The 27,968-nt window shown below is 41.0% G+C and overlaps 2 protein-coding genes across 4 annotated transcripts in view; one reads left to right on the forward strand and one right to left on the reverse strand.

Moving 5' to 3' along the window:
- atg4b (autophagy related 4B, cysteine peptidase) lies at positions 1 to 27,666 on the forward strand. 3 transcript variants are annotated; one of them, XM_039003020.1, is made up of 13 exons: positions 1 to 74; positions 1,316 to 1,417; positions 4,083 to 4,154; positions 4,295 to 4,393; positions 4,629 to 4,730; positions 5,507 to 5,579; positions 5,811 to 5,890; positions 14,382 to 14,584; positions 14,797 to 14,875; positions 25,828 to 25,973; positions 26,235 to 26,291; positions 26,537 to 26,633; positions 26,996 to 27,666. In XM_039003020.1, exons 1-13 carry the CDS (start codon positions 65 to 67, stop codon positions 27,067 to 27,069), a joined length of 1,194 nt encoding a protein of 397 aa, XP_038858948.1. In that variant the 5' UTR covers positions 1 to 64; the 3' UTR covers positions 27,070 to 27,666. The 3 variants fall into 3 exon arrangements, with proteins under 3 accessions (XP_038858948.1, XP_038858949.1, XP_038858947.1); XM_039003021.1 differs by having other exon boundaries at positions 14,800 to 14,875; XM_039003019.1 differs by lacking the exon at positions 1 to 74 and having other exon boundaries at positions 1,297 to 1,417.
- Positions 27,638 to 27,968, reverse strand: part of dtymk (deoxythymidylate kinase (thymidylate kinase)) — a 29,753-nt gene continuing 29,422 nt past the window's right edge. The window contains exon 5 of the mRNA XM_039003022.1: positions 27,638 to 27,931. Coding sequence (XP_038858950.1) covers positions 27,800 to 27,931 — 132 coding nt within the window. The 3' untranslated portion in view covers positions 27,638 to 27,799. The remainder of the gene's footprint in view (positions 27,932 to 27,968) is intronic.

Here is a 27,968-nt window from a genome sequence, read left to right on the forward strand (position 1 = left end):
TATGATATTTCGCACTGTTGGACGGACCAACAACAACAACAAGATAGGGTGAAGAACTATCAGGATGGATGCAGGTAAGGAAAGATTTCTTAAGGAAACAATGATTTAACACTTTTGTGTTTTAGAGTCCATCTGAACAAAGGCACGGCATATTTAGCTATTTCATAATGGATTCCAATTTGTACATCAGTTGAGGTATACATCTATTTTTAATGTGAATCAAAATAGTATTAGCTTGTCTGTTAGGCAGATACTGTTACTAGCGAACAGACACACAGGCTAAAATCAGCAGATGTCAGTTTGGTAGATTATGAAAAACATTTTGCTGGTGAACTAGCTAGCTAAGCTAGCAATCATTATATTTTGGACTGAAAACGACCAACTAAGGTGAAATAAACCCCATGTTTAGCTGCGGCTATTTTCTGTCCTTGACATCAGTTTAACGTTAGCATAATTGGGTCCCTGACTCCCAAGACAAATCACATTTTGTCGTCTACACCCATGTAACATAACGTTATTGTCCGTTGTCACTAGCAAACTAACTAGCTACCTACCAACAACTGCTGAAAGGATGGTCACGTAGCTAGCAAGCCAAATCTGTATTTGCAATGTCATTCTCTGTCGCAATCCCATCCTTGGCTAGCTAGCCAGCAAGCTCAACTGTCAAACTGCACTGAGTATGTTTTGCAGTGCTGAAAGTGCTCGGAAGCTAGCTATCTACTAGTCCTGTTACTGAAATAAATATACACTGACTGTACAACATGCTCTTTCCATGACAGACTGACCAGGTGAAAGCTATGATCCCTTATTGATGTCACTTGTTAAATCCACTTCAATCAGTGTACATGAAGGGGAGGAGACGGGTTAAGGAAGGATTTTTAAGCCTTGAAACAATTGAGATTGTGTGTGTGTGCCATTCAGAGGGTGAAGGGGCAAGACAAAAAATTTAAGAGCCTTCGAAAGGGGTATGATAGTAGGTCCCAGGTGCACCGGTTTGTGTCAAACCCAGCAGCGTTGCAGTTCTTTTCACCCTCAACAGTTTCCCGTGTGTATCAAGAATGGTCCACCACCCAAAGGACATCCAGCCAACTTGACACAACTGAGCGAAGCATTGGAGTCAACATGGCCCAGCATCCCTGTGGAGTGCTTTCGACACATTGTAGAATTCATGCTCTGACAAATTGGGGCTGTTCTGAGGGCAAAAGGGAGTGCAACTCAATATTAGGAAGGTGTTCATTTATGATTCCTTGTTCAAGTGTGTATGTGAGAGCCATGTAACAAGGTGTTCTGAATCAGATGTACTTTTATATTTCAGCTACTCTCACATACGACACACTTGGCTTTGGAGAGTTTGACGATTTTCCAGAGACCTCAGAGCCAGTGTGGATCTTGGGGAAAGAATTCAATGCACTCACAGGTACTGAAGACATGGGATCATAAAACGGGTGTACTGTTGACCCAGTATATGTGTGTTAGAGATGTAGACGATGGTGACAGTAGACTGCCCCAGTATATGTGTGTTTAGAGATGTCGACGATGGTGACAGTAGACTCCCCCAGTATATGTGTGTTAGAGATGGTGACAGTAGACTGCCCCAGTATATGTGTGTTAGAGATGTCGACGATGAGTATAACGTCTCCTCTCTAACGCCCAGAATGTTCTGATACAAACTCTCATTAGACAGCTCTGCATATGTTATAATATGTTCTTTACTCACCAAATATGGAATTTCGCTGAGTATCTATCTTCATTTTCTCACGTTACGGCCGGTATGTACTCCCCCTCCAAAATTCCAAAGAAACATTTACAAGCAACCGAGAAAATGCGTATTCAGGACCTCTAATCACTCATTACTGCCACACACAGGTCGGAGTTTACAACAGCTGCCATTGGAGGTGCCAAAGAGGCATTTTCTCGGTTGCTTGTACATTTTTATTTGGAACTTTGTTGTAAATATATACCGGCCGTAACGGGAGTAAATTAAGATGTCAACGAAGGTATTTTGACATAACGCTTGCAGAGCTGTCTAATGGGAGTTTGAATCAGAGTTTTCTGGGCGTTCGAGGGGAGTCGTGTCATACTCATCGTCGACATCTCTAACACACATATACTGGGGCAGTCTACTGGTCGACATCTCTAACACACATATACTGGGGGAGTCTACTGTCACCATCGTCGACATCTCTAAACACACATATACTGGGGCAGTCTACTGTCACCATCGTCGACATCTCTAAACACACATATACTGGGGCAGTCTACTGTCACCATCGTCGACATCTCTAACACACATATACTGGGGGAGTCTACTGTCACCATCGTCGACATCTCTAAACACACATATACTGGGGCAGTCTACTGTCACCATCGTCGACATCTCTAACACACATATACTGAGGCAGTCTACTGTCACCTACAATGTTGCTGATATGTAATGCAAGAGGGAAGGTGGTGTCACTGTTGTGTTTTTTTTAGTTAGTTTATTTAGCATTTTATTACTCTGCATTGTTGGTTAAGGGCTTGTAAGTAAGAGTTTCACGGTATAACATCATACCGGTTGTATTCGGCACATGTGACAAATAACATTTGATTTGATCCTCAGTAAATCATCATTGTATACACATAAATGAAGTACAGAACAAACAGATAGACAGTGCATAAAGACCTACCGTAAGCAGCAGAAGGTGCATAAAGGTCTACTGTAAGCAGCAGAAGGTGCATAAAGGCCTACTGTAAGCAGCAGAAGGTGCATAAAGACCTACCGTAAGCAGCAGAAGGTGCATAAAGGTCTACTGTAAGCAGCAGACAGTGCATAAAGGCCTACTGTAAGCAGCAGAAGGTGAATAAAGTCCTACTGTAAGCAGCAGAAGGTGCATAAAGGCCTACTGTAAGCAGCAGACGGTGCATAAAGGCCTACTGTCAGCAGCAGAAGGTGCATAAAGCCTACTGTAAGCAGCAGAAGGTGCATAAAGGCCTACTGTAAGCAGCAGACAGTGCATAAAGGCCTACTGTAAGCAGCAGAAGGTGCATAAAGGCCTACTGTAAGCAGCAGACAGTGTATAAAGGCCTAATGTAAGCAGCAGACAGTGCATAAAGGCCTACTGTAAGCAGCAGAAGGTGCATAAATGCCTACTGTAAGCAGCAGAAGGTGCATAAAGGCCTACTGTAAGCAGCAGACTGCATAAAGGCCTACTGTAAGCAGCAGAAGGTGCATAAAGGCCTACTGTAAGCAGCAGACAGTGTATAAAGGCCTAATGTAAGCAGCAGACAGTGCATAAAGGCCTACTGTAAGCAGCAGAAGGTGCATAAAGGCCTACTGTAAGCAGCAGAAGGTGCATAAAGGCCTACTGTAAGCAGCAGAAGGTGCATAAAGGCCTACTGTAAGCAGCAGAAGGTGCATAAAGGCCTACTGTAAGCAGCAGAAGGTGCATAAAGGCCTACTGTAAGCAGCAGAAGGTGCATAAAGGCCTACTGTAAGCAGCAGAAGGTGCATAAAGGCCTACTGTAAGCAGCAGACGGTGCATAAAGGCCTACTGTAAGCAGCAGACGGTGCATAAAGGCCTACTGTAAGCAGCAGACGGTGCATAAAGGCCTACTGTAAGCAGCAGACTGCATAAAGGCCTACTGTAAGCAGCAGAAGGTGCATAAAGGCCTACTGTAAGCAGCAGACGGTGTATAAAGGCCTACTGTAAGCAGCAGACGGTGTATAAAGGCCTAATGTAAGCAGCAGACAGTGCATAAAGGCCTACTGTAAGCAGCAGACAGTGCATAAAGGCCTACTGTAAGCAGCAGAAGGTGCATAAAGGCCTACTGTAAGCAGCAGAAGGTGCATAAAGGCCTACTGTAAGCAGCAGACAGTGCATAAAGGCCTACTGTAAGCAGCAGACAGTGCATAAAGGCCTACTCTAAGCAGCAGACAGTGCATAAAGGCCTACTCTAAGCAGCAGACAGTGCATAAAGGCCTACTCTAAGCAGCAGACAGTGCATAAAGGCCTACTCTAAGCAGCAGACAGTGCATAAAGGCCTACTCTAAGCAACAGAAGGCATGCTTCTTAGCTAACTCATTGTTTTTGCTTATCCAGAAAAGGAAGACATTCTTTCACATGTCACTTCACGACTATGGTTCACCTACAGAAAAAACTTCCCACCCATTGGTGAGTAGCCTAAACCTACTGTAGCAGGCCACAGAATAAACTCTAGGACGTTACTAATACGCCTACAGTACCATAGCATTTTGATTGTAATGCCAATAAGATTAGCCTATGAAGTTGCAGATTGTTTCAATGTGTTCCAGGAGGGACAGGGCCTACGTCCGACACAGGCTGGGGCTGCATGCTACGATGTGGACAGATGATCCTAGGCGAGGCCCTGGTCCGCAGGCATCTAGGCCGAGGTAATGAATGACTGCTTTTCTAATTCTGTACCGTAATCTGTTCCCTGAAGCATACAGCTAGTGTTATTGTGTGTACCCCTTCAACATTAACTTCTATCGTTCAAGTTATCAAATGTACTTCACCTAAATAATCTCCGGCACTGTTGTGGATACAAATCTCTTATTGCACTTGTACTATGTGTTCTGTACAAAGGGGTTTCAACCAGCCATTGATAATGGTGTGTTTGTTAAGCAGACTGGAGATGGGTGAGAGGCCAGTCTCAGAGAGAAGACTACGTCGGTATCCTCAACGCCTTCCTTGACAAGAAAGATGGTTACTATTCTTTACATCAAATCGGTGAATACTGACTTGTAAATCTTATACAACGATGCACATCTTTAGACTGTCATACTTTATATTCAGAAAGGAATGGGCAGTATTTCTGACACCAATAGCATGATACTATATTTACTAGGATGACATCATTGGTAAAACAACATCTATCTTTATTAGGATAAAACATCATTAGTGTGTCTGTGTACTACAGCCCAGATGACATCATTAGTGTGTCTGTGTACTACAGCTCAGATGACATCATTAGTGTGTCTGTGTACTACAGCCCAGATGACATCATTAGTGTGTCTGTGTACTACAGCCCAGATGACATCATTAGTGTGTCTGTGTACTACAGCCCAGATGACATCATTAGTGTGTCTGTGTACTACAGCCCAGATGACATCATTAGTGTGTCTGTGTACTACAGCTCAGATGACATCATTATTAGGATCCTACTAACATCATTAGTGTGTCTGTGTACTACAGCCCAGATGACATCATTAGTGTGTCTGTGTACTACAGCTCAGATGACATCATTAGTGTGTCTGTGTACTACAGCCCAGATGACATCATTAGTGTGTCTGTGTACTACAGCTCAGATGACATCATTAGTGTGTCTGTGTACTACAGCCCAGATGACATCATTAGTGTGTCTGTGTACTACAGCCCAGATGACATCATTAGTGTGTCTGTGTACTACAGCCCAGATGACATCATTAGTGTGTCTGTGTACTACAGCCCAGATGACATCATTATTAGGATCCTACTAACATCAGTTGTGTGTCTGTGTACTACAGCCCAGATGGGAGTCGGGGAGGGGAAGTCTATAGGCCAGTGGTACGGACCAAACACAGTGGCACAGGTACTGAAGTAAGTACAGTCTCCAGTCTAGATAATGACCAACTCTGTGGTACAGATGAAGGCTGCACTAGCCTGGTCCCAGATCTGTGTGTGCTCTTGCCAATATCCATTGCTGTCATTGTCAAGCCAGACATTGGCATTAGCACAAAAACAGACTGGCACTCAGGCTATGGCTGCACAGTGTGTGATACAGATGATGACTGCTACACTGTGTTGAATATCACCTGTCTTCCCCCTCAGGAAACTAACTGTGTTTGACTCTTGGAGTCGCCTGGCTGTACACGTTGCTATGGACAACACTGTGGTGATCGAAGAGATCAGTGAGTAGTGAACACAGTCATGGTATTACAGGATTAACACAGTACCTCATCAATCTATAGAACATACGTGGTTAAAGAGGGGCCATCAACTGTTAGTCCTACTCATACGTGGTTAAAGAGGAGGGGCCATCAACTGTTAGTCCTACTCATACATGGTTAAATAGGAGGGCCATCAACTGTTAGTCCTACTCATACGTCGTTAAAGAGGAGGGGCCATCAACTGTTAGTCCTACTCATACGTGGTTAAAGAGGGGCCATCAACTGTTAGTCCTACTCATACATGGTTAAAGAGGAGGGGCATCAACTGTTAGTCCTACTCATACATGGTTAAAGAGGAGGGCCATCAACTGTTAGTCCTACTCATACATGGTTAAAGAGGAGGGGCCATCAACTGTTAGTCCTACTCATACATGGTTAAAGAGGAGGAGCCATCAACTGTTAGTCCTACTCATACATGGTTAAAGAGGAGGGGCCATCAACTGTTAGTCCTACTCATACATGGTTAAAGAGGAGGGGCCATCAACTGTTAGTCCTACTCATACATGGTTAAAGAGGAGGGGCCATCAACTGTTAGTCCTACTCATACGTGGTTAAAGAGGGGCCATCAACTGTTAGTCCTACTCATACATGGTTAAAGAGGAGGGCCATCAACTGTTAGTCCTACTCATACGTGGTTAAAGAGGAGGGGCCATCAACTGTTAGTCCTACTCATACATGGTTAAAGAGGGGCCATCAACTGTTAGTCCTACTCATACATGGTTAAAGAGGAGGGGCCATCAACTGTTAGTCCTACTCATACATGGTTAAAGAGGAGGGGCCATCAACTGTTAGTCCTACTCATACATGGTTAAAGAGGAGGGGCATCAACTGTTAGTCCTACTCATACATGGTTAAAGAGGGGCCATCAACTGTTAGTCCTACTCATACATGGTTAAAGAGGAGGGGCCATCAACTGTTAGTCCTACTCATACATGGTTAAAGAGGGGGCCATCAACTGTTAGTCCTACTCATACATGGTTAAAGAGGAGGGGCCATCAACTGTTAGTCCTACTCATACATGGTTAAAGAGGGCCATCAACTGTTAGTCCTACTCATACGTGGTTAAAGACGAGGAGCATCAACTGTTAGTCCTACTCATACATGGTTAAAGAGGGGCCATCAACTGTTAGTCCTACTCATACAAGGTTAAAGAGGGGGCCATCAACTGTTAGTCCTACTCATACGTGGTTAAAGAGGGGCATAAACTGTTAGTCCTACTCATACATGGTTAAAGAGGGGCCATCAACTGTTAGTCCTACTCATACATGGTTAAAGAGGGGCCATCAACTGTTAGTCCTACTCATACATGGTTAAAGAGGAGGGGCATCAACTGTTAGTCCTACTCATACATGGTTAAAGAGGGGCCATCAACTGTTAGTCCTACTCATACATGGTTAAAGAGGGGCATAAACTGTTAGTCCTACTCATACATGGTTAAAGAGGGGCCATCAACTGTTAGTCCTACTCATACATGGTTAAAGAGGAGGGCCATCAACTGTTAGTCCTACTCATACGTGGTTAAAGAGGGACCATCAACTGTTAGTCCTACTCATACGTGGTTAAAGAGGAGGGGCCATCAACTGTTAGTCCTACTCATACATGGTTAAAGAGGGGGCCATCAACTGTTAGTCCTACTCATACATGGTTAAAGAGGGGCATCAACTGTTAGTCCTACTCATACATGGTTAAAGAGGGGGCCATCAACTGTTAGTCCTACTCATACATGGTTAGAGGGGCCATCAACTGTTAGTCCTACTCATACATGGTTAAAGAGGGGCCATCAACTGTTAGTCCTACTCATACATGGTTAAAGAGGAGGCCATCAACTGTTAGTCCTACTCATACGTGGTTAAAGAGGGGGATAAACTGTTAGTCCTACTCATACATGGTTAAAGAGGGACCATCAACTGTTAGTCCTACTCATACGTGGTTAAAGAGGAGGGGCCATCAACTGTTAGTCCTACTCATACATGGTTAGAGAGGAGGCCATCAACTGTTAGTCCTACTCATACGTGGTTAAAGAGGGGGATAAACTGTTAGTCCTACTCATACATGGTTAAAGAGGGGCCATCAACTGTTAGTCCTACTCATACATGGTTAAAGAGGAGGGGCATCAACTGTTAGTCCTACTCATACATGGTTAAAGAGGGGGCCATCAACTGTTAGTCCTACTCATACATGGTTAAAGAGGAGGGGCATCAACTGTTAGTCCTACTCATACATGGTTAAAGAGGGGGCCATCAACTGTTAGTCCTACTCATACATGGTTAGAGGGGCCATCAACTGTTAGTCCTACTCATACATGGTTAAAGAGGGGCCATCAACTGTTAGTCCTACTCATACATGGTTAAAGAGGAGGCCATCAACTGTTAGTCCTACTCATACGTGGTTAAAGAGGGGGATAAACTGTTAGTCCTACTCATACATGGTTAAAGAGGGACCATCAACTGTTAGTCCTACTCATACGTGGTTAAAGAGGAGGGGCCATCAACTGTTAGTCCTACTCATACATGGTTAGAGAGGAGGCCATCAACTGTTAGTCCTACTCATACGTGGTTAAAGAGGGGGATAAACTGTTAGTCCTACTCATACATGGTTAAAGAGGGGCCATCAACTGTTAGTCCTACTCATACATGGTTAAAGAGGAGGCCATCAACTGTTAGTCCTACTCATACGTGGTTAAAGAGGGGGATAAACTGTTAGTCCTACTCATACATGGTTAAAGAGGGACCATCAACTGTTAGTCCTACTCATACATGGTTAAAGAGGGACCATCAACTGTTAGTCCTACTCATACGTGGTTAAAGAGGAGGGGCCATCAACTGTTAGTCCTACTCATACATGGTTAAAGAGGGGGCCATCAACTGTTAGTCCTACTCATACATGGTTAGAGGGGCCATCAACTGTTAGTCCTACTCATACATGGTTAAAGAGGGGCCATCAACTGTTAGTCCTACTCATACATGGTTAAAGAGGAGGCCATCAACTGTTAGTCCTACTCATACGTGGTTAAAGAGGGGGATAAACTGTTAGTCCTACTCATACATGGTTAAAGAGGGACCATCAACTGTTAGTCCTACTCATACGTGGTTAAAGAGGAGGGGCCATCAACTGTTAGTCCTACTCATACATGGTTAGAGAGGAGGCCATCAACTGTTAGTCCTACTCATACGTGGTTAAAGAGGGGGATAAACTGTTAGTCCTACTCATACATGGTTAAAGAGGGGCCATCAACTGTTAGTCCTACTCATACATGGTTAAAGAGGAGGCCATCAACTGTTAGTCCTACTCATACGTGGTTAAAGAGGGGGATAAACTGTTAGTCCTACTCATACATGGTTAAAGAGGGACCATCAACTGTTAGTCCTACTCATACATGGTTAAAGAGGGACCATCAACTGTTAGTCCTACTCATACATGGTTAAAGAGGGGGCCATCAACTGTTAGTCCTACTCATACATGGTTAAAGAGGAGGGGCATCAACTGTTAGTCCTACTCATACATGGTTAAAGAGGGGGCCATCAACTGTTAGTCCTACTCATACATGGTTAGAGGGGCCATCAACTGTTAGTCCTACTCATACATGGTTAAAGAGGGGCCATCAACTGTTAGTCCTACTCATACATGGTTAAAGAGGAGGACCATCAACTGTTAGTCCTACTCATACATGGTTAAAGAGGGGCCATCAACTTTTAGTCCTACTCATACATGGTTAAAGAGGAGGGGCATCAACTGTTAGTCCTACTCATACATGGTTAAAGAGGGGCCATCAACTGTTAGTCCTACTCATACATGGTTAAAGAGGGGCCATCAACTGTTAGTCCTACTCATACATGGTTAAAGAGGAGGGGCATCAACTGTTAGTCCTACTCATACATGGTTAAAGAGGGGCCATCAACTGTTAGTCCTACTCATACATGGTTAAAGAGGAGGACCATCAACTGTTAGTCCTACTCATACATGGTTAAAGAGGGGCCATCAACTGTTAGTCCTACTCATACATGGTTAAAGAGGAGGGCCATCAACTGTTAGTCCTACTCATACGTGGTTAAAGAGGGACCATCAACTGTTAGTCCTACTCATACGTGGTTAAAGAGGAGGGGCCATCAACTGTTAGTCCTACTCATACATGGTTAAAGAGGGGGCCATCAACTGTTAGTCCTACTCATACATGGTTAAAGAGGGGCATCAACTGTTAGTCCTACTCATACATGGTTAAAGAGGGGGCCATCAACTGTTAGTCCTACTCATACATGGTTAGAGGGGCCATCAACTGTTAGTCCTACTCATACATGGTTAAAGAGGGGCCATCAACTGTTAGTCCTACTCATACATGGTTAAAGAGGAGGCCATCAACTGTTAGTCCTACTCATACGTGGTTAAAGAGGGGGATAAACTGTTAGTCCTACTCATACATGGTTAAAGAGGGACCATCAACTGTTAGTCCTACTCATACGTGGTTAAAGAGGAGGGGCCATCAACTGTTAGTCCTACTCATACATGGTTAGAGAGGAGGCCATCAACTGTTAGTCCTACTCATACGTGGTTAAAGAGGGGGATAAACTGTTAGTCCTACTCATACATGGTTAAAGAGGGGCCATCAACTGTTAGTCCTACTCATACATGGTTAAAGAGGAGGGGCATCAACTGTTAGTCCTACTCATACATGGTTAAAGAGGGGGCCATCAACTGTTAGTCCTACTCATACATGGTTAAAGAGGAGGGGCATCAACTGTTAGTCCTACTCATACATGGTTAAAGAGGGGGCCATCAACTGTTAGTCCTACTCATACATGGTTAGAGGGGCCATCAACTGTTAGTCCTACTCATACATGGTTAAAGAGGGGCCATCAACTGTTAGTCCTACTCATACATGGTTAAAGAGGAGGCCATCAACTGTTAGTCCTACTCATACGTGGTTAAAGAGGGGGATAAACTGTTAGTCCTACTCATACATGGTTAAAGAGGGACCATCAACTGTTAGTCCTACTCATACGTGGTTAAAGAGGAGGGGCCATCAACTGTTAGTCCTACTCATACATGGTTAGAGAGGAGGCCATCAACTGTTAGTCCTACTCATACGTGGTTAAAGAGGGGGATAAACTGTTAGTCCTACTCATACATGGTTAAAGAGGGGCCATCAACTGTTAGTCCTACTCATACATGGTTAAAGAGGAGGCCATCAACTGTTAGTCCTACTCATACGTGGTTAAAGAGGGGGATAAACTGTTAGTCCTACTCATACATGGTTAAAGAGGGACCATCAACTGTTAGTCCTACTCATACATGGTTAAAGAGGGACCATCAACTGTTAGTCCTACTCATACGTGGTTAAAGAGGAGGGGCCATCAACTGTTAGTCCTACTCATACATGGTTAAAGAGGGGGCCATCAACTGTTAGTCCTACTCATACATGGTTAGAGGGGCCATCAACTGTTAGTCCTACTCATACATGGTTAAAGAGGGGCCATCAACTGTTAGTCCTACTCATACATGGTTAAAGAGGAGGCCATCAACTGTTAGTCCTACTCATACGTGGTTAAAGAGGGGGATAAACTGTTAGTCCTACTCATACATGGTTAAAGAGGGACCATCAACTGTTAGTCCTACTCATACGTGGTTAAAGAGGAGGGGCCATCAACTGTTAGTCCTACTCATACATGGTTAGAGAGGAGGCCATCAACTGTTAGTCCTACTCATATGTGGTTAAAGAGGGGGATAAACTGTTAGTCCTACTCATACATGGTTAAAGAGGGGCCATCAACTGTTAGTCCTACTCATACATGGTTAAAGAGGAGGCCATCAACTGTTAGTCCTACTCATACGTGGTTAAAGAGGGGGATAAACTGTTAGTCCTACTCATACATGGTTAAAGAGGGACCATCAACTGTTAGTCCTACTCATACATGGTTAAAGAGGGACCATCAACTGTTAGTCCTACTCATACATGGTTAAAGAGGGGGCCATCAACTGTTAGTCCTACTCATACATGGTTAAAGAGGAGGGGCATCAACTGTTAGTCCTACTCATACATGGTTAAAGAGGGGGCCATCAACTGTTAGTCCTACTCATACATGGTTAGAGGGGCCATCAACTGTTAGTCCTACTCATACATGGTTAAAGAGGGGCCATCAACTGTTAGTCCTACTCATACATGGTTAAAGAGGAGGACCATCAACTGTTAGTCCTACTCATACATGGTTAAAGAGGGGCCATCAACTTTTAGTCCTACTCATACATGGTTAAAGAGGAGGGGCATCAACTGTTAGTCCTACTCATACATGGTTAAAGAGGGGCCATCAACTGTTAGTCCTACTCATACATGGTTAAAGAGGGGCCATCAACTGTTAGTCCTACTCATACATGGTTAAAGAGGAGGGGCATCAACTGTTAGTCCTACTCATACATGGTTAAAGAGGGGCCATCAACTGTTAGTCCTACTCATACATGGTTAAAGAGGAGGACCATCAACTGTTAGTCCTACTCATACATGGTTAAAGAGGGGCCATCAACTTTTAGTCCTACTCATACATGGTTAAAGAGGGGCATCAACTGTTAGTCCTACTCATACATGGTTAAAGAGGAGGGGCATCAACTGTTATTCCTACTCATACATGGTTAAAGAGGAGGGGCCATCAACTGTTAGTCCTACTCATACATGGTTAAAGAGGGGCCATCAACTGTTAGTCCTACTCATACATGGTTAAAGAGGAGGGGCATCAACTGTTAGTCCTACTCATACATGGTTAAAGAGGGGCCATCAACTGTTAGTCCTACTCATACGTGGTTAAAGAGGGGCCATCAACTGTTAGTCCTACTCATACATGGTTAAAGAGGAGGAGCCATCAACTGTTAGTCCTACTCATACATGGTTAAAGAGGGGCATCAACTGTTAGTCCTACTCATACGTGGTTAAAGAGGAGGGGCCATCAACTGTTAGTCCTACTCATACATGGTTAAAGAGGAGGAGCCATCAACTGTTAGTCCTACTCATACATGGTTAAAGAGGAGGGGCATCAACTGTTAGTCCTACTCATACATGGTTAAAGAGGAGGAGCCATCAACTGTTAGTCCTACTCATACATGGTTAAAGAGGAGGGGCCATCAACTGTTAGTCCTACTCATACATGGTTAAAGAGGAGGGGCATCAACTGTTAGTCCTACTCATACATGGTTAAAGAGGAGGGGCCATCAACTGTTAGTCCTACTCATACGTGGTTAAAGAGGAGGAGCATCAACTGTTAGTCCTACTCATGTTAGCATTCATCCAGTTCTGTATTGAGTGTAGTGCAGAATATGGACCAATCTCCCCCATAATAGTAGATGGGAACAGGCTATTGAGATGAGATGAGCTAGACTCTAATTCAAGCTGACCTCCTGTCCTGTTCCCCAGAGTGGTTGTGTATGTATAGACGTGTACAGGGCCTTCGGAAAGTATTCTGATCCATTGCCTTTTTCCACGTTTTGTTTTACGTTATAGCCTCAATCTACACACAATACCCCATAATGACATCACAATACCCCATAATGACATCACAATACCCCATAATGATAAAGCGAAAACTGTTTTTTAGAAATTTTAGCAAGTGTATATAAAAAACGGCGACCAAGAACCCGATGGTCACTCTGACAGAGCTCCAGAGTTCCTCTGTGGAGATGGTTGTCCTTGTTCAAGGTTCTCCCATCTCTGCAGCACTCCACCAATCAGGCCTTTATGGTAGAGTTGCCAGACGGAAGCCACTCCTCAGTAAAAGGCACAGCGGCAGGGCAGGGAGACTAGTCAGGATCGAGGCAAAGTTGAACGGAGCAAAGTACAGAAAGATCCTTGATGAAAACCTGCTATAGAGCGCTCAGAACCTCAGACTGGGGCGAAGGTTCAAGTTCCAGCAGGACAACGACCCTAAGCACACAGCCATGACAATGCAGGAGTGGCTTCGGGACAAGTCTCTGAATGTCCTTGAGTGGCCCAGCCAGAGCCTGGACCCCGATCTAACATCTCTGGAGAGACCTGAAAATAGCTGTGCAGCATCGCTCCCCATCCAACCTGACAGAGCTTGAGAGGATCTGCAGAGAATAATGGGAGAAACTCCCCAAATACAGATGTGCCATGCTTGTAGCGTCATACCCAAGAAGACTTGAGGCTGTAATCGCTGCCAATGGGGCTTCAACAAAGTACTGAATAGTTATGGAAATGTACTATTTCAGTTTATTTTAAATAAATGAGCCGAAAATTCTAAAAACCTGTTTTTGCTTTGTCATTATGGGTTATTGTGATGTCATTATGGGGTATTGTGATGTCATTATGGGTTATTGTGTGTAGATTGAGGGGAAAAAATCAATTTAATCATTTTTAGAAAAAGGCTGTAACGTAACAAAATGTGGAAAAAGTCAAAGGGGGTCTGAATACTTTCCGATTGCACTGTATGTTATGTAATGTTGCTATTCTCCCCAGAGCGGTTGTGTATGCCCTGGCTGGACTATGGTGGAGCAGCGTGTGTGGATCTCCAGGGGGGTATGCCAGAACGTAACGGCTGCCTGGAAGGGGCCTGTGCCCTGGCTGAGGAAGAGACAGCTCTCTGGAAGCCCCTGCTCCTCCTCATTCCTCTCAGGCTGGGCCTAAGCGATATCAACGAGGCCTACATCGAGACCCTGAAGGTGGGAATGAGAGAAAGAGCCTGGTACAAGATCTGTTTGTGCTGTCTTACCAACTTTTATGGTTGTTGTCATGCCATGAGAGTTGGCTATATAACACAAACCTATCTGGGGCCAGGCTAATATTCACCAACAAACTAAAGTGTAATGATCTTTTTCCATGTATACAGCCAAGGTCAAATTCTGTCCCCTCTTTCTGTGTCTCTTGTTCACAGCAGTGCTTCCAGCTGCCCCAGTCCCTGGGTGTCATCGGGGGGAAACCCAACCATGCACATTACTTCATAGGCTATGTTGGTATGTTCTGTACACTAACATTACTTTATAGAAATATCCAGTCTATGGTCTCTAGTTATTTATATCTAGTCTATGGTCTCCTCTAGTTATTTATATCCAGTCTATGGTCTCCTCTAGTTATTTATGTCCAGTCTATGGTCTCCTCTAGTTATTTATGTCCAGTCTGTGGTCTCCTCTAGTTATTTATATCCAGTCTGTGGTCTCCTCTAGTTATTTATATCCAGTCTATGGTCTCCTCTAGTTATTTATATCCAGTCTATGGTCTCCTCTAGTTATTTATATCCAGTCTATGGTCTACTCTAGTTATTTATATCCAGTCTGTGGTCTCCTCTAGTTATTTATATCCAGTCTGTGGTCTCCTCTAGTTATTTATATCCAGTCTATGGTCTCCTCTAGTTATTTATATCCAGTCTGTGGTCTCCTTTAGTTATTTATATCTAGTCTATGGTCTCTAGTTATTTATGTCCAGTCTATGGTCTCCTCTAGTTATTTATATCTAGTCTATGGTCTCTAGTTATTTATGTCCAGTCTATGGTCTCCTCTAGTTATTTATATCTAGTCTATGGTCTCTAGTTATTTATATCCAGTCTATGGTCTCCTCTAGTGATTTATATCTAGTCTATGGTCTCTAGTTATTTATATCCAGTCTATGGTCTCCTCTAGTTATTTATGTCCAGTCTATGGTCTCTAGTTATTTATATCTAGTCTATGGTCTCTAGTTATTTATATCCCGTCTGTGGTCTCTAGTTATTTATATCCAGTCTGTGGTCTCCTCTAGTTATTTATGTCCAGTCTATGGTCTCCTCTAGTTATTTATATCTAGTCTATGGTCTCTAGTTATTTATATCCAGTCTATGGTCTCCTCTAGTTATTTATATCCAGTCTGTGGTCTCCTCTAGTTATTTATATCCAGTCTGTGGTCTCCTCTAGTTATTTATTTCCAGTCTATGGTCTCCTCTAGTTATTTATATCCAGTCTGTGGTCTCCTCTAGTTATTTATATCTAGTCTGTGGTCTCCTCTAGTTATTTATATCCAGTCTGTGGTCTCCTCTAGTTATTTATATCTAGTCTATGGTCTCCTCTAGTTATTTATATCCAGTCTATGGTCTCCTCTAGTTATTTATATCCAGTCTGTGGTCTCCTCTAGTTATTTGTCTCTAGTTATTTATATCTAGTCTATGGTCTCCTCTAGTTATTTATATCTAGTCTATGGTCTCTAGTTATTTATATCTAGTCTATGGTCTCTAGTTATTTATATCCAGTCTGTGGTCTCCTCTAGTTATTTATATCCAGTCTATGGTCTCCTCTAGTTATTTATATCCAGTCTATGGTCTCCTCTAGTTATTTATATCCAGTCTATGGTCTCCTCTAGTTATTTATATCCAGTCTGTGGTCTCCTCTAGTTATTTATATCTAGTCTATGGTCTCTAGTTATTTATGTCCAGTCTATGGTCTCTAGTTATTTATATCCAGTCTGTGGTCTCCTCTAGTTATTTATGTCCAGTCTATGGTCTCCTCTAGTTATTTATATCCAGTCTATGGTCTCTAGTTATTTATATCCAGTCTATGGTCTCTAGTTATTTATGTCCAGTCTATGGTCTCTAGTTATTTATGTCCAGTCTATGGTCTCCTCTAGTTATTTATATCCAGTCTATGGTCTCCTCTAGTTATTCATATCCAGTCTATGGTCTCCTCTAGTTATTTATGTCCAGTCTATGGTCTCCTCTAGTTATTTATATCCAGTCTATGGTCTCTAGTTATTTATATCCAGTATGTGGTCTCCTCTAGTTATTTATATCCAGTCTGTGGTCTCCTCTAGTTATTTATGTCCAGTCTATGGTCTCCTCTAGTTATTTATGTCCAGTCTATGGTCTCCTCTAGTTATTCATATCCAGTCTATGGTCTCCTCTAGTTATTTATGTCCAGTCTATGGTCTCCTCTAGTTATTTATATCCAGTCTATGGTCTCTAGTTATTTATGTCCAGTCTATGGTCTCTAGTTATTTATATCCAGTCTATGGTCTCCTCTAGTTATTTATATCCAGTCTATGGTCTCTAGTTATTTATATCCAGTCTATGGTCTCTAGTTATTTATGTCCAGTCTATGGTCTCTAGTTATTTATGTCCAGTCTATGGTCTCCTCTAGTTATTTATATCCAGTCTATGGTCTCCTCTAGTTATTCATATCCAGTCTATGGTCTCCTCTAGTTATTTATATCCAGTCTGTGGTCTCCTCTAGTTATTTATATCCAGTCTATGGTCTCTAGTTATTTATATCCAGTCTATGGTCTCCTCTAGTTATTTATGTCCAGTCTATGGTCTCCTCTAGTTATTTATGTCCAGTCTGTGGTCTCCTCTAGTTATTTATGTCCAGTCTATGGTCTCCTCTAGTTATTTATATCCAGTCTATGGTCTCCTCTAGTTATTTATATCCAGTCTGTGGTCTCCTCTAGTTATTTATGTCCAGTTTATGGTCTCCTCTAGTTATTTATGTCCAGTCTATGGTCTCCTCTAGTTATTTATGTCCAGTCTATGGTCTCCTCTAGTTATTTATATCCAGTCTATGGTCTCCTCTAGTTATTTATGTCCAGTCTATGGTCTCCTCTAGTTATTTATGTCCAGTCTGTTGTCTCCTCTAGTTATTTATATCCAGTCTATGGTCTCCTCTAGTTATTTATATCCAGTCTATGGTCTCTAGTTATTTATATCCAGTCTGTGGTCTCCTCTAGTTATTTATGTCCAGTCTATGGTCTCTAGTTATTCACATCCAGTCTATGGTCTCCTCTAGTTATTCATATCCAGTCTATGGTCTCCTCTAGTTATTTATATCCAGTCTATGGTCTCCTCTAGTTATTTATATCCAGTCTATGGTCTCTAGTTATTTATATCCAGTATGTGGTCTCCTCTAGTTATTTATATCCAGTATGTGGTCTCCTCTAGTTATTTATATCCAGTCTATGGTCTCCTCTAGTTATTTATATCCAGTCTATGGTCTCCTCTAGTTATTTATATCCAGTATGTGGTCTCCTCTAGTTATTTATGTCCAGTCTATGGTCTCCTCTAGTTATTTATGTCCAGTCTGTGGTCTCCTCTAGTTATTTATATCCAGTCTATGGTCTCTAGTTATTTATATCCAGTATGTGGTCTCCTCTAGTTATTTATATCCAGTATGTGGTCTCCTCTAGTTATTTATATCCAGTATGTGGTCTCCTCTAGTTATTTATATCCAGTCTATGGTCTCCTCTAGTTATTTATATCCAGTCTATGGTCTCCTCTAGTTATTTATATCCAGTCTGTGGTCTCCTCTAGTTATTTATATCCAGTCTATGGTCTCCTCTAGTTATTTATATCCAGTCTATGGTCTCCTCTAGTGATTTATATCCAGTCTGTGGTCTCCTCTAGTTATTTATATCCAGTCTGTGGTCTCCTCTAGTTATTCACATCCAGTCTATGGTCTCCTCTAGTTATTTATGTCCAGTCTGTGGTCTCTAGTTATTTATGTCCAGTCTATGGTCTCCTCTAGTTATTCACATCCAGTCTATGGTCTCCTCTAGTTATTTATATCCAGTCTGTGGTCTCCTCTAGTTATTCATATCCAGTCTATGGTCTCCTCTAGTTATTTATATCCAGTCTATGGTCTCCTCTAGTTATTTATATCTAGTCTATGGTCTCTAGTTATTTATATCCAGTCTATGGTCTCTAGTTATTTATATCCAGTCTATGGTCTCTAGTTATTTATATCCAGTCTATGGTCTCTAGTTATTTATATCCAGTCTGTGGTCTCCTCTAGTTATTTATGTCCAGTCTATGGTCTCTAGTTATTTATATCCAGTCTATGGTCTCTAGTTATTTATATCCAGTCTGTGGTCTCCTCTAGTTATTTATGTCCAGTCTATGGTCTCTAGTTATTTATATCCAGTCTATGGTCTCTAGTTATTTATATCCAGTCTGTGGTCTCCTCTAGTTATTTATGTCCAGTCTATGGTCTCTAGTTATTTATATCCAGTCTATGGTCTCTAGTTATTTATATCCAGTCTGTGGTCTCCTCTAGTTATTTATGTCCAGTCTATGGTCTCTAGTTATTCACATCCAGTCTATGGTCTCCTCTAGTTATTCATATCCAGTCTATGGTCTCCTCTAGTTATTTATATCCAGTCTATGGTCTCTAGTTATTTATATCCAGTATGTGGTCTCCTCTAGTTATTTATATCCAGTATGTGGTCTCCTCTAGTTATTTATATCCAGTATGTGGTCTCCTCTAGTTATTTGTATCCAGTCTGTGGTCTCCTCTAGTTATTTATGTCCAGTCTGTGGTCTCCTCTAGTTATTTATGTCCAGTCTGTGGTCTCCTCTAGTTATTTATATCTAGTCTATGGTCTCTAGCTATTTATATCTAGTCTATGGTCTCTAGTTATTTATATCCAGTCTGTGGTCTCCTCTAGTTATTTATGTCCAGTCTATGGTCTCTAGTTATTCACATCCAGTCTATGGTCTCCTCTAGTTATTCATATCCAGTCTATGGTCTCCTCTAGTTATTTATATCCAGTCTATGGTCTCTAGTTATTTATATCCAGTATGTGGTCTCCTCTAGTTATTTATATCCAGTATGTGGTCTCCTCTAGTTATTTATATCCAGTCTATGGTCTCCTCTAGTTATTTATATCCAGTCTATGGTCTCCTCTAGTTATTTATATCCAGTATGTGGTCTCCTCTAGTTATTTATGTCCAGTCTATGGTCTCCTCTAGTTATTTATGTCCAGTCTGTGGTCTCCTCTAGTTATTTATATCCAGTCTATGGTCTCTAGTTATTTATATCCAGTATGTGGTCTCCTCTAGTTATTTATATCCAGTATGTGGTCTCCTCTAGTTATTTATATCCAGTATGTGGTCTCCTCTAGTTATTTATATCCAGTCTATGGTCTCCTCTAGTTATTTATATCCAGTCTATGGTCTCCTCTAGTTATTTATGTCCAGTCTATGGTCTCCTCTAGTTATTTATGTCCAGTCTATGGTCTCCTCTAGTTATTTATATCCAGTATGTGGTCTCCTCTAGTTATTTATATCCAGTCTATGGTCTCCTCTAGTTATTTATATCCAGTCTATGGTCTCCTCTAGTTATTTATGTCCAGTCTATGGTCTCCTCTAGTTATTTATATCTAGTCTGTGGTCTCTAGTTATTTATATCCAGTCTGTGGTCTCCTCTAGTTATTTATATCCAGTCTATGGTCTCTAGTTATTTATGTCCAGTCTATGGTCTCCTCTAGTTATTTATATCCAGTCTGTGGTCTCCTCTAGTTATTTGTCTCTAGTTATTTATATCTAGTCTATGGTCTCCTCTAGTTATTTATATCTAGTCTATGGTCTCTAGTTATTTATATCTAGTCTATGGTCTCTAGTTATTTATATCCAGTCTGTGGTCTCCTCTAGTTATTTATATCCAGTCTATGGTCTCCTCTAGTTATTTATGTCCAGTCTATGGTCTCCTCTAGTTATTTATGTCCAGTCTGTGGTCTCCTCTAGTTATTTATATCTAGTCTGTGGTCTCCTCTAGTTATTTATATCTAGTCTGTGGTCTCTAGTTATTTATATCCAGTCTGTGGTCTCCTCTAGTTATTTATATCTAGTCTATGGTCTCTAGTTATTTATATCCAGTCTATGGTCTCCTCTAGTTATTTATATCCAGTCTGTGGTCTCCTCTAGTTATTTGTCTCTAGTTATTTATATCTAGTCTATTGTCTCCTCTAGTTATTTATATCTAGTCTATGGTCTCTAGTTATTTATATCTAGTCTATGGTCTCTAGTTATTTATATCCAGTCTGTGGTCTCCTCTAGTTATTTATATCCAGTCTATGGTCTCCTCTAGTTATTTATATCCAGTCTATGGTCTCCTCTAGTTATTTATATCCAGTCTGTGGTCTCCTCTAGTTATTTATATCTAGTCTATGGTCTCTAGTTATTTATATCTAGTCTATGGTCTCTAGTTATTTATATCCAGTATGTGGTCTCCTCTAGTTATTTATGTCCAGTCTATGGTCTCCTCTAGTTATTTATATCCAGTCTATGGTCTCTAGTTATTTATATCCAGTCTATGGTCTCTAGTTATTTATGTCCAGTCTATGGTCTCTAGTTATTTATGTCCAGTCTATGGTCTCCTCTAGTTATTTATATCCAGTCTATGGTCTCCTCTAGTTATTCATATCCAGTCTATGGTCTCCTCTAGTTATTTATGTCCAGTCTATGGTCTCCTCTAGTTATTTATATCCAGTCTGTGGTCTCCTCTAGTTATTTATGTCCAGTCTGTGGTCTCCTCTAGTTATTTATATCTAGTCTATGGTCTCTAGCTATTTATATCTAGTCTATGGTCTCTAGTTATTTATATCCAGTCTGTGGTCTCCTCTAGTTATTTATGTCCAGTCTATGGTCTCTAGTTATTCACATCCAGTCTATGGTCTCCTCTAGTTATTCATATCCAGTCTATGGTCTCCTCTAGTTATTTATATCCAGTCTATGGTCTCTAGTTATTTATATCCAGTATGTGGTCTCCTCTAGTTATTTATATCCAGTATGTGGTCTCCTCTAGTTATTTATATCCAGTCTATGGTCTCCTCTAGTTATTTATATCCAGTCTATGGTCTCCTCTAGTTATTTATATCCAGTATGTGGTCTCCTCTAGTTATTTATGTCCAGTCTATGGTCTCCTCTAGTTATTTATGTCCAGTCTGTGGTCTCCTCTAGTTATTTATATCCAGTCTATGGTCTCTAGTTATTTATATCCAGTATGTGGTCTCCTCTAGTTATTTATATCCAGTATGTGGTCTCCTCTAGTTATTTATATCCAGTATGTGGTCTCCTCTAGTTATTTATATCCAGTCTATGGTCTCCTCTAGTTATTTATATCCAGTCTATGGTCTCCTCTAGTTATTTATGTCCAGTCTATGGTCTCCTCTAGTTATTTATGTCCAGTCTATGGTCTCCTCTAGTTATTTATATCCAGTATGTGGTCTCCTCTAGTTATTTATATCCAGTCTATGGTCTCCTCTAGTTATTTATATCCAGTCTATGGTCTCCTCTAGTTATTTATGTCCAGTCTATGGTCTCCTCTAGTTATTTATATCTAGTCTGTGGTCTCTAGTTATTTATATCCAGTCTGTGGTCTCCTCTAGTTATTTATATCTAGTCTATGGTCTCTAGTTATTTATATCCAGTCTATGGTCTCCTCTAGTTATTTATATCCAGTCTGTGGTCTCCTCTAGTTATTTGTCTCTAGTTATTTATATCTAGTCTATGGTCTCCTCTAGTTATTTATATCTAGTCTATGGTCTCTAGTTATTTATATCTAGTCTATGGTCTCTAGTTATTTATATCCAGTCTGTGGTCTCCTCTAGTTATTTATATCCAGTCTATGGTCTCCTCTAGTTATTTATGTCCAGTCTATGGTCTCCTCTAGTTATTTATGTCCAGTCTGTGGTCTCCTCTAGTTATTTATATCTAGTCTGTGGTCTCCTCTAGTTATTTATATCTAGTCTGTGGTCTCTAGTTATTTATATCCAGTCTGTGGTCTCCTCTAGTTATTTATATCTAGTCTATGGTCTCTAGTTATTTATATCCAGTCTATGGTCTCCTCTAGTTATTTATATCCAGTCTGTGGTCTCCTCTAGTTATTTATATCTAGTCTATGGTCTCTAGTTATTTATATCTAGTCTATGGTCTCTAGTTATTTATATCCAGTCTGTGGTCTCCTCTAGTTATTTATGTCCAGTCTATGGTCTCCTCTAGTTATTTATATCCAGTCTATGGTCTCTAGTTATTTATATCCAGTCTATGGTCTCTAGTTATTTATGTCCAGTCTATGGTCTCTAGTTATTTATGTCCAGTCTATGGTCTCCTCTAGTTATTTATATCCAGTCTATGGTCTCCTCTAGTTATTCATATCCAGTCTATGGTCTCCTCTAGTTATTTATGTCCAGTCTATGGTCTCCTCTAGTTATTTATATCCAGTCTATGGTCTCTAGTTATTTATATCCAGTATGTGGTCTCCTCTAGTTATTTATATCCAGTCTGTGGTCTCCTCTAGTTATTTATGTCCAGTCTATGGTCTCTAGTTATTTATATCCAGTCTATGGTCTCTAGTTATTTATATCCAGTCTGTGGTCTCCTCTAGTTATTTATATCCAATCTATGGTCTCCTCTAGTTATTTATATCCAGTCTATGGGCTCCTCTAGTTATTTATATCCAGTCTATGGTCTCCTCTAGTTATTTATATCCAGTCTATGGTCTCCTCTAGTTATTTATATCCAGTCTATGGTCTCCTCTAGTTATTCATATCCAGTCTATGGTCTCCTCTAGTTATTTATGTCCAGTCTATGGTCTCCTCTAGTTATTTATATCCAGTCTATGGTCTCTAGTTATTTATATCCAGTATGTGGTCTCCTCTAGTTATTTATATCCAGTCTGTGGTCTCCTCTAGTTATTTATGTCCAGTCTATGGTCTCTAGTTATTTATATCCAGTCTATGGTCTCTAGTTATTTATATCCAGTCTGTGGTCTCCTCTAGTTATTTATATCCAATCTATGGTCTCCTCTAGTTATTTATATCCAGTCTATGGGCTCCTCTAGTTATTTATATCCAGTCTATGGTCTCCTCTAGTTATTTATATCCAGTCTATGGTCTCCTCTAGTTATTTATATCCAGTCTATGGTCTCCTCTAGTTATTCATATCCAGTCTATGGTCTCCTCTAGTTATTTATGTCCAGTCTATGGTCTCCTCTAGTTATTTATATCCAGTCTATGGTCTCTAGTTATTTATATCCAGTATGTGGTCTCCTCTAGTTATTTATATCCAGTCTGTGGTCTCCTCTAGTTATTTATGTCCAGTCTATGGTCTCTAGTTATTTATATCCAGTCTATGGTCTCTAGTTATTTATATCCAGTCTGTGGTCTCCTCTAGTTATTTATATCCAATCTATGGTCTCCTCTAGTTATTTATATCCAGTCTATGGGCTCCTCTAGTTATTTATATCCAGTCTATGGTCTCCTCTAGTTATTTATATCCAGTCTATGGTCTCCTCTAGTTATTTATATCCAGTCTGTGGTCTCCTCTAGTTATTTATATCCAGTCTGTGGTCTCCTCTAGTTATTTATATCCAGTCTGTGGTCTCCTCTATTTATATCCAGTCTATGGTCTCTAGTTATTTATGTCCAGTCTATGGTCTCCTCTAGTTATTTATGTCCAGTCTATGGTCTCCTCTAGTTATTCATATCCAGTCTATGGTCTCCTCTAGTTATTTATGTCGAGTCTATGGTCTCCTCTAGTTATTTATATCCAGTCTATGGTCTCCTCTAGTTATTTATATCCAGTCTGTGGTCTCCTCTAGTTATTTATGTCCGGTCTATGGTCTCCTCTAGTTATTTATGTCCAGTCTATGGTCTCCTCTAGTTATTTATGTCCAGTCTATGGTCTCCTCTAGTTATTTATATCCAGTCTATGGTCTCCTCTAGTTATTTATGTCCAGTCTATGGTCTCCTCTAGTTATTTATGTCCAGTCTATGGTCTCCTCTAGTTATTTATATCCAGTCTATGGTCTCCTCTAGTTATTTATATCCAGTCTATGGTCTCTAGTTATTTATATCCAGTCTGTTGTCTCCTCTAGTTATTTATGTCCAGTCTGTGGTCTCCTCTAGTTATTTATATCCAGTCTATGGTCTCCTCTAGTTATTTATATCCAGTCTATGGTCTCCTCTAGTTATTTATATCCAGTCTATGGTCTCCTCTAGTTATTTATATCCAGTCTATGGTCTCCTCTAGTTATTAATATCCAGTCTATGGTCTCCTCTAGTTATTTATGTCCAGTCTATGGTCTCCTCTAGTTATTTATGTCCAGTCTGTGGTCTCCTCTAGTTATTTATGTCCAGTCTGTGGTCTCCTCTAGTTATTTATGTCCAGTCTATGGTCTCCTCTAGTTATTTATGTCCAGTCTATGGTCTCCTCTAGTTATTCACATCCAGTCTATGGTCTCCTCTAGTTATTCATATCCAGTCTATGGTCTCCTCTAGTTATTTATATCCAGTATGTGGTCTCCTCTAGTTATTTATATCCAGTATGTGGTCTCCTCTAGTTATTTATATCCAGTATGTGGTCTCCTCTAGTTATTTATATCCAGTCTATGGTCTCCTCTAGTTATTTGTCTCTAGTTATTTATATCTAGTCTATGGTCTCCTCTAGTTATTTATATCTAGTCTATGGTCTCTAGTTATTTATATCTAGTCTATGGTCTCTAGTTATTTATATCCAGTCTGTGGTCTCCTCTAGTTATTTATATCCAGTCTATGGTCTCCTCTAGTTATTTATATCCAGTCTATGGTCTCCTCTAGTTATTTATATCCAGTCTGTGGTCTCTAGTTATTTATGTCCAGTCTATGGTCTCTAGTTATTTATATCTAGTCTGTGGTCTCCTCTAGTTATTTATGTCCAGTCTATGGTTTCCTCTAGTTATTTATATCCAGTCTATGGACTCTAGTTATTTATATCCAGTCTATGGTCTCTAGTTATTTATGTCCAGTCTGTGGTCTCCTCTAGTTATTTATGTCCAGTCTATGGTCTCTAGCTATTTATATCCAGTCTGTGGTCTCCTCTAGTTATTTATGTCCAGTCTATGGTCTCCTCTAGTTAATTATGTCCAGTCTATGGTCTCCTCTAGTTATTTATGTCCAGTCTATGGTCTCCTCTAGTTATTCACATCCAGTCTATGGTCTCCTCTAGTTATTCATATCCAGTCTATGGTCTCCTCTAGTGATTTATATCTAGTCTATGTCCAATTAAAATAGATACTTCATGCTTTGCAATATTGCGACCCTCTGCTCACTAGGAGCTAAAAGACGTAAAGTCGTACTTTAATGGCTCTGTTGAATGGTCTCGTTCTGCTAAGCTTGTTGTCCTGCATCTGGCCCCCAGGAGAGGAGCTGATCTACCTGGACCCCCACACCACCCAGCCTGCAGTAGAGCCCTGTGAGGACAGTCAGGTTCCTGACGACACTTACCACTGTCAGCACCCGCCGTGCCGCATGCACATCTGTGAAATAGACCCCTCCATCGCAGTGGTAAGAGAACCAGAGACTTAGGGCCATGTGGGTTGAGGTCAAAGTTCGAGCAATGCATCAGCTTGCTTACACTTTTAGCAAGCAGCAGGTAAATCTTAATATTATTTTGCTGACCACTATTTGAAGTGAATTGACTAAACGTTGCCCCTACGTTGGTTAGGTGTGATTTCAGTTCGTGACATTTTGTGTTTTATTTTGCTGACACAGTAAATCAGATGTTTGTCCTACAGCTGTCCTTTTTTTCCCTCTGATGCTCACCAGGGTTTCTTCTGCAGAACGGAGGACGACTTTGATGACTGGTGTATGCGCTTCCGAAAGGTACAGTACGATGTTTCATCAAAGGGATACAAATTGTAGGAGGTTATCAATTCACCTCAGCACTTAAAACCTCTTTTCAGAACGGTTAGGGGTGTCAGTTGTCCCCGCTGAAAAATAGTTATTTTAACCTGGTTAAATAACAGTTACTTTATCGGGTCAGTTGGTTTTGTTGTGGTCCTGCGAGCATGGACTCCTCGCAATTCTCCCAGTGTGTACTAACCATTATTTTTCTGCTCTTTCTTCAGTTGTCCCACACTAGAGCAGGACTGCCCATGTTTGAACTGGTAGACTGTCAACCATCTCACTTCGCCTGTTCTGTAGATATACTCAACCTCAATCCTGGTAAACATCAAACACTTCACCTACATTCTCTTGACCTGTGGGGGGGGGGGGGGGGGGGGGTCGAGGAAGGGATATTGTGATTTAGTTCTCTTTAGAGATTGAGGCTGGGATTCATTCAGAGGTGCGTTGTCAACAAGTGCCTTTTAAAGGCAATTATCCCTGCAGATGTCAGCTCAAGTGTAAATGACCTTTTAAATGCCAAGCGCTGTGTGCTTATCTACAACACGCCTTTGATCGAATCCTGGCCTAAATCTGGGTTGGACAATGAAGTGATTTAATATGTTGTCTGAGGTGATTTCATTTCTCTTTTGACGTTGTGATACTGTTGATGAATCCATCATTTCTCCCCCCCCCCCTCCTAGATTTCTCAGACTCTGATAGGTTGGAGCGGTTCTTTGATTCTGAGGATGAAGAGTTTGAAATTCTGTCCCTGTGATGATCGAATACAGTCATATGTCCCGGCAGAACCCCAACGATTCTTCTCTGTATCAGAAGGGAAGCCATAGGGGCCAGGAGATATCACTAGCCAGCCTGGCAACGATGGCGTAGTGATGTGTCACACAGTTGTCTTCTGAACAGCCACTGACTGCCCTGTGTCCAATGAGGAGACTCCTTGCTAGGAGGTGGTGATACAAGGTAGTGGGAGCTTTCAGGACCAATTCAGTGCATCTTCACATGTCTCCATTAAGTCTTAATATTTCAAGTGATATGGTGCCTTTACCCGCCCCCTCCCCATAACACAGTTGACTAGTGTTTAATCCATAACGGTTTACTACTATACTTTTTGCTTAGGTCACTGATATCTGAAGTCTGTATTAACGGGATGTAAACCAACATTTGGTTGAGTGAAATTCGCAGATCCAAATAGATTATCTTGTTCATTCAGAGTATCGTTGTTATGTTAAATCTCTCTGTACAAAAACACTGGCTCATTGATTTACTCAATACACGAAGATGAATGATGAACAGACCATTTGAAATGTTAATAAGGACAAAATAAGAAATAAATTTACAGCTTGGACATTTATTTAAATTTACTTGTTTGTGTTTTTTTTGTGTGAAATAATGATTTGAAAGAGTTGACTATACCCACTTAAATATCGTAACATACAGTTTGCAGTTTCATATTCAAGTCTTTTACCCATCTTCGGACTTCTCCTTGTGTACTAGGCACTGTTAGGTGTAATCTCCTTCCACAGCTCCCCCATTGGCTCGTTCTCTGCTGCTTTGATGGCATCAACACTGTGGTTCTTAATGTCAGCGTGCACATCTTCAATGTTCCTGGCTGCATCAATCACCTAGGAGATGACAACAACATCTTGATGAATTTCCCAT

This window comes from Salvelinus namaycush, chromosome 10 (genome assembly GCF_016432855.1).
Source record: "Salvelinus namaycush isolate Seneca chromosome 10, SaNama_1.0, whole genome shotgun sequence".
Taxonomy (NCBI): domain Eukaryota; kingdom Metazoa; phylum Chordata; class Actinopteri; order Salmoniformes; family Salmonidae; genus Salvelinus; species Salvelinus namaycush.

Excerpts from the sequence above, each read along its gene's own strand:
- atg4b (XM_039003019.1), top strand. The coding sequence starts at position 1,297 with ATGTACTTTTATATTTCAGCTACTCTCACATACGACACACTTGGCTTT. Across the intron at positions 1,418-4,082 it reads AGAATTCAATGCACTCACAG|AAAAGGAAGACATTCTTTCA; the intron begins GTACTGAAGACA and ends TTGCTTATCCAG. Across the intron at positions 5,891-14,381 it reads TGTGGTGATCGAAGAGATCA|AGCGGTTGTGTATGCCCTGG; the intron begins GTGAGTAGTGAA and ends TATTCTCCCCAG.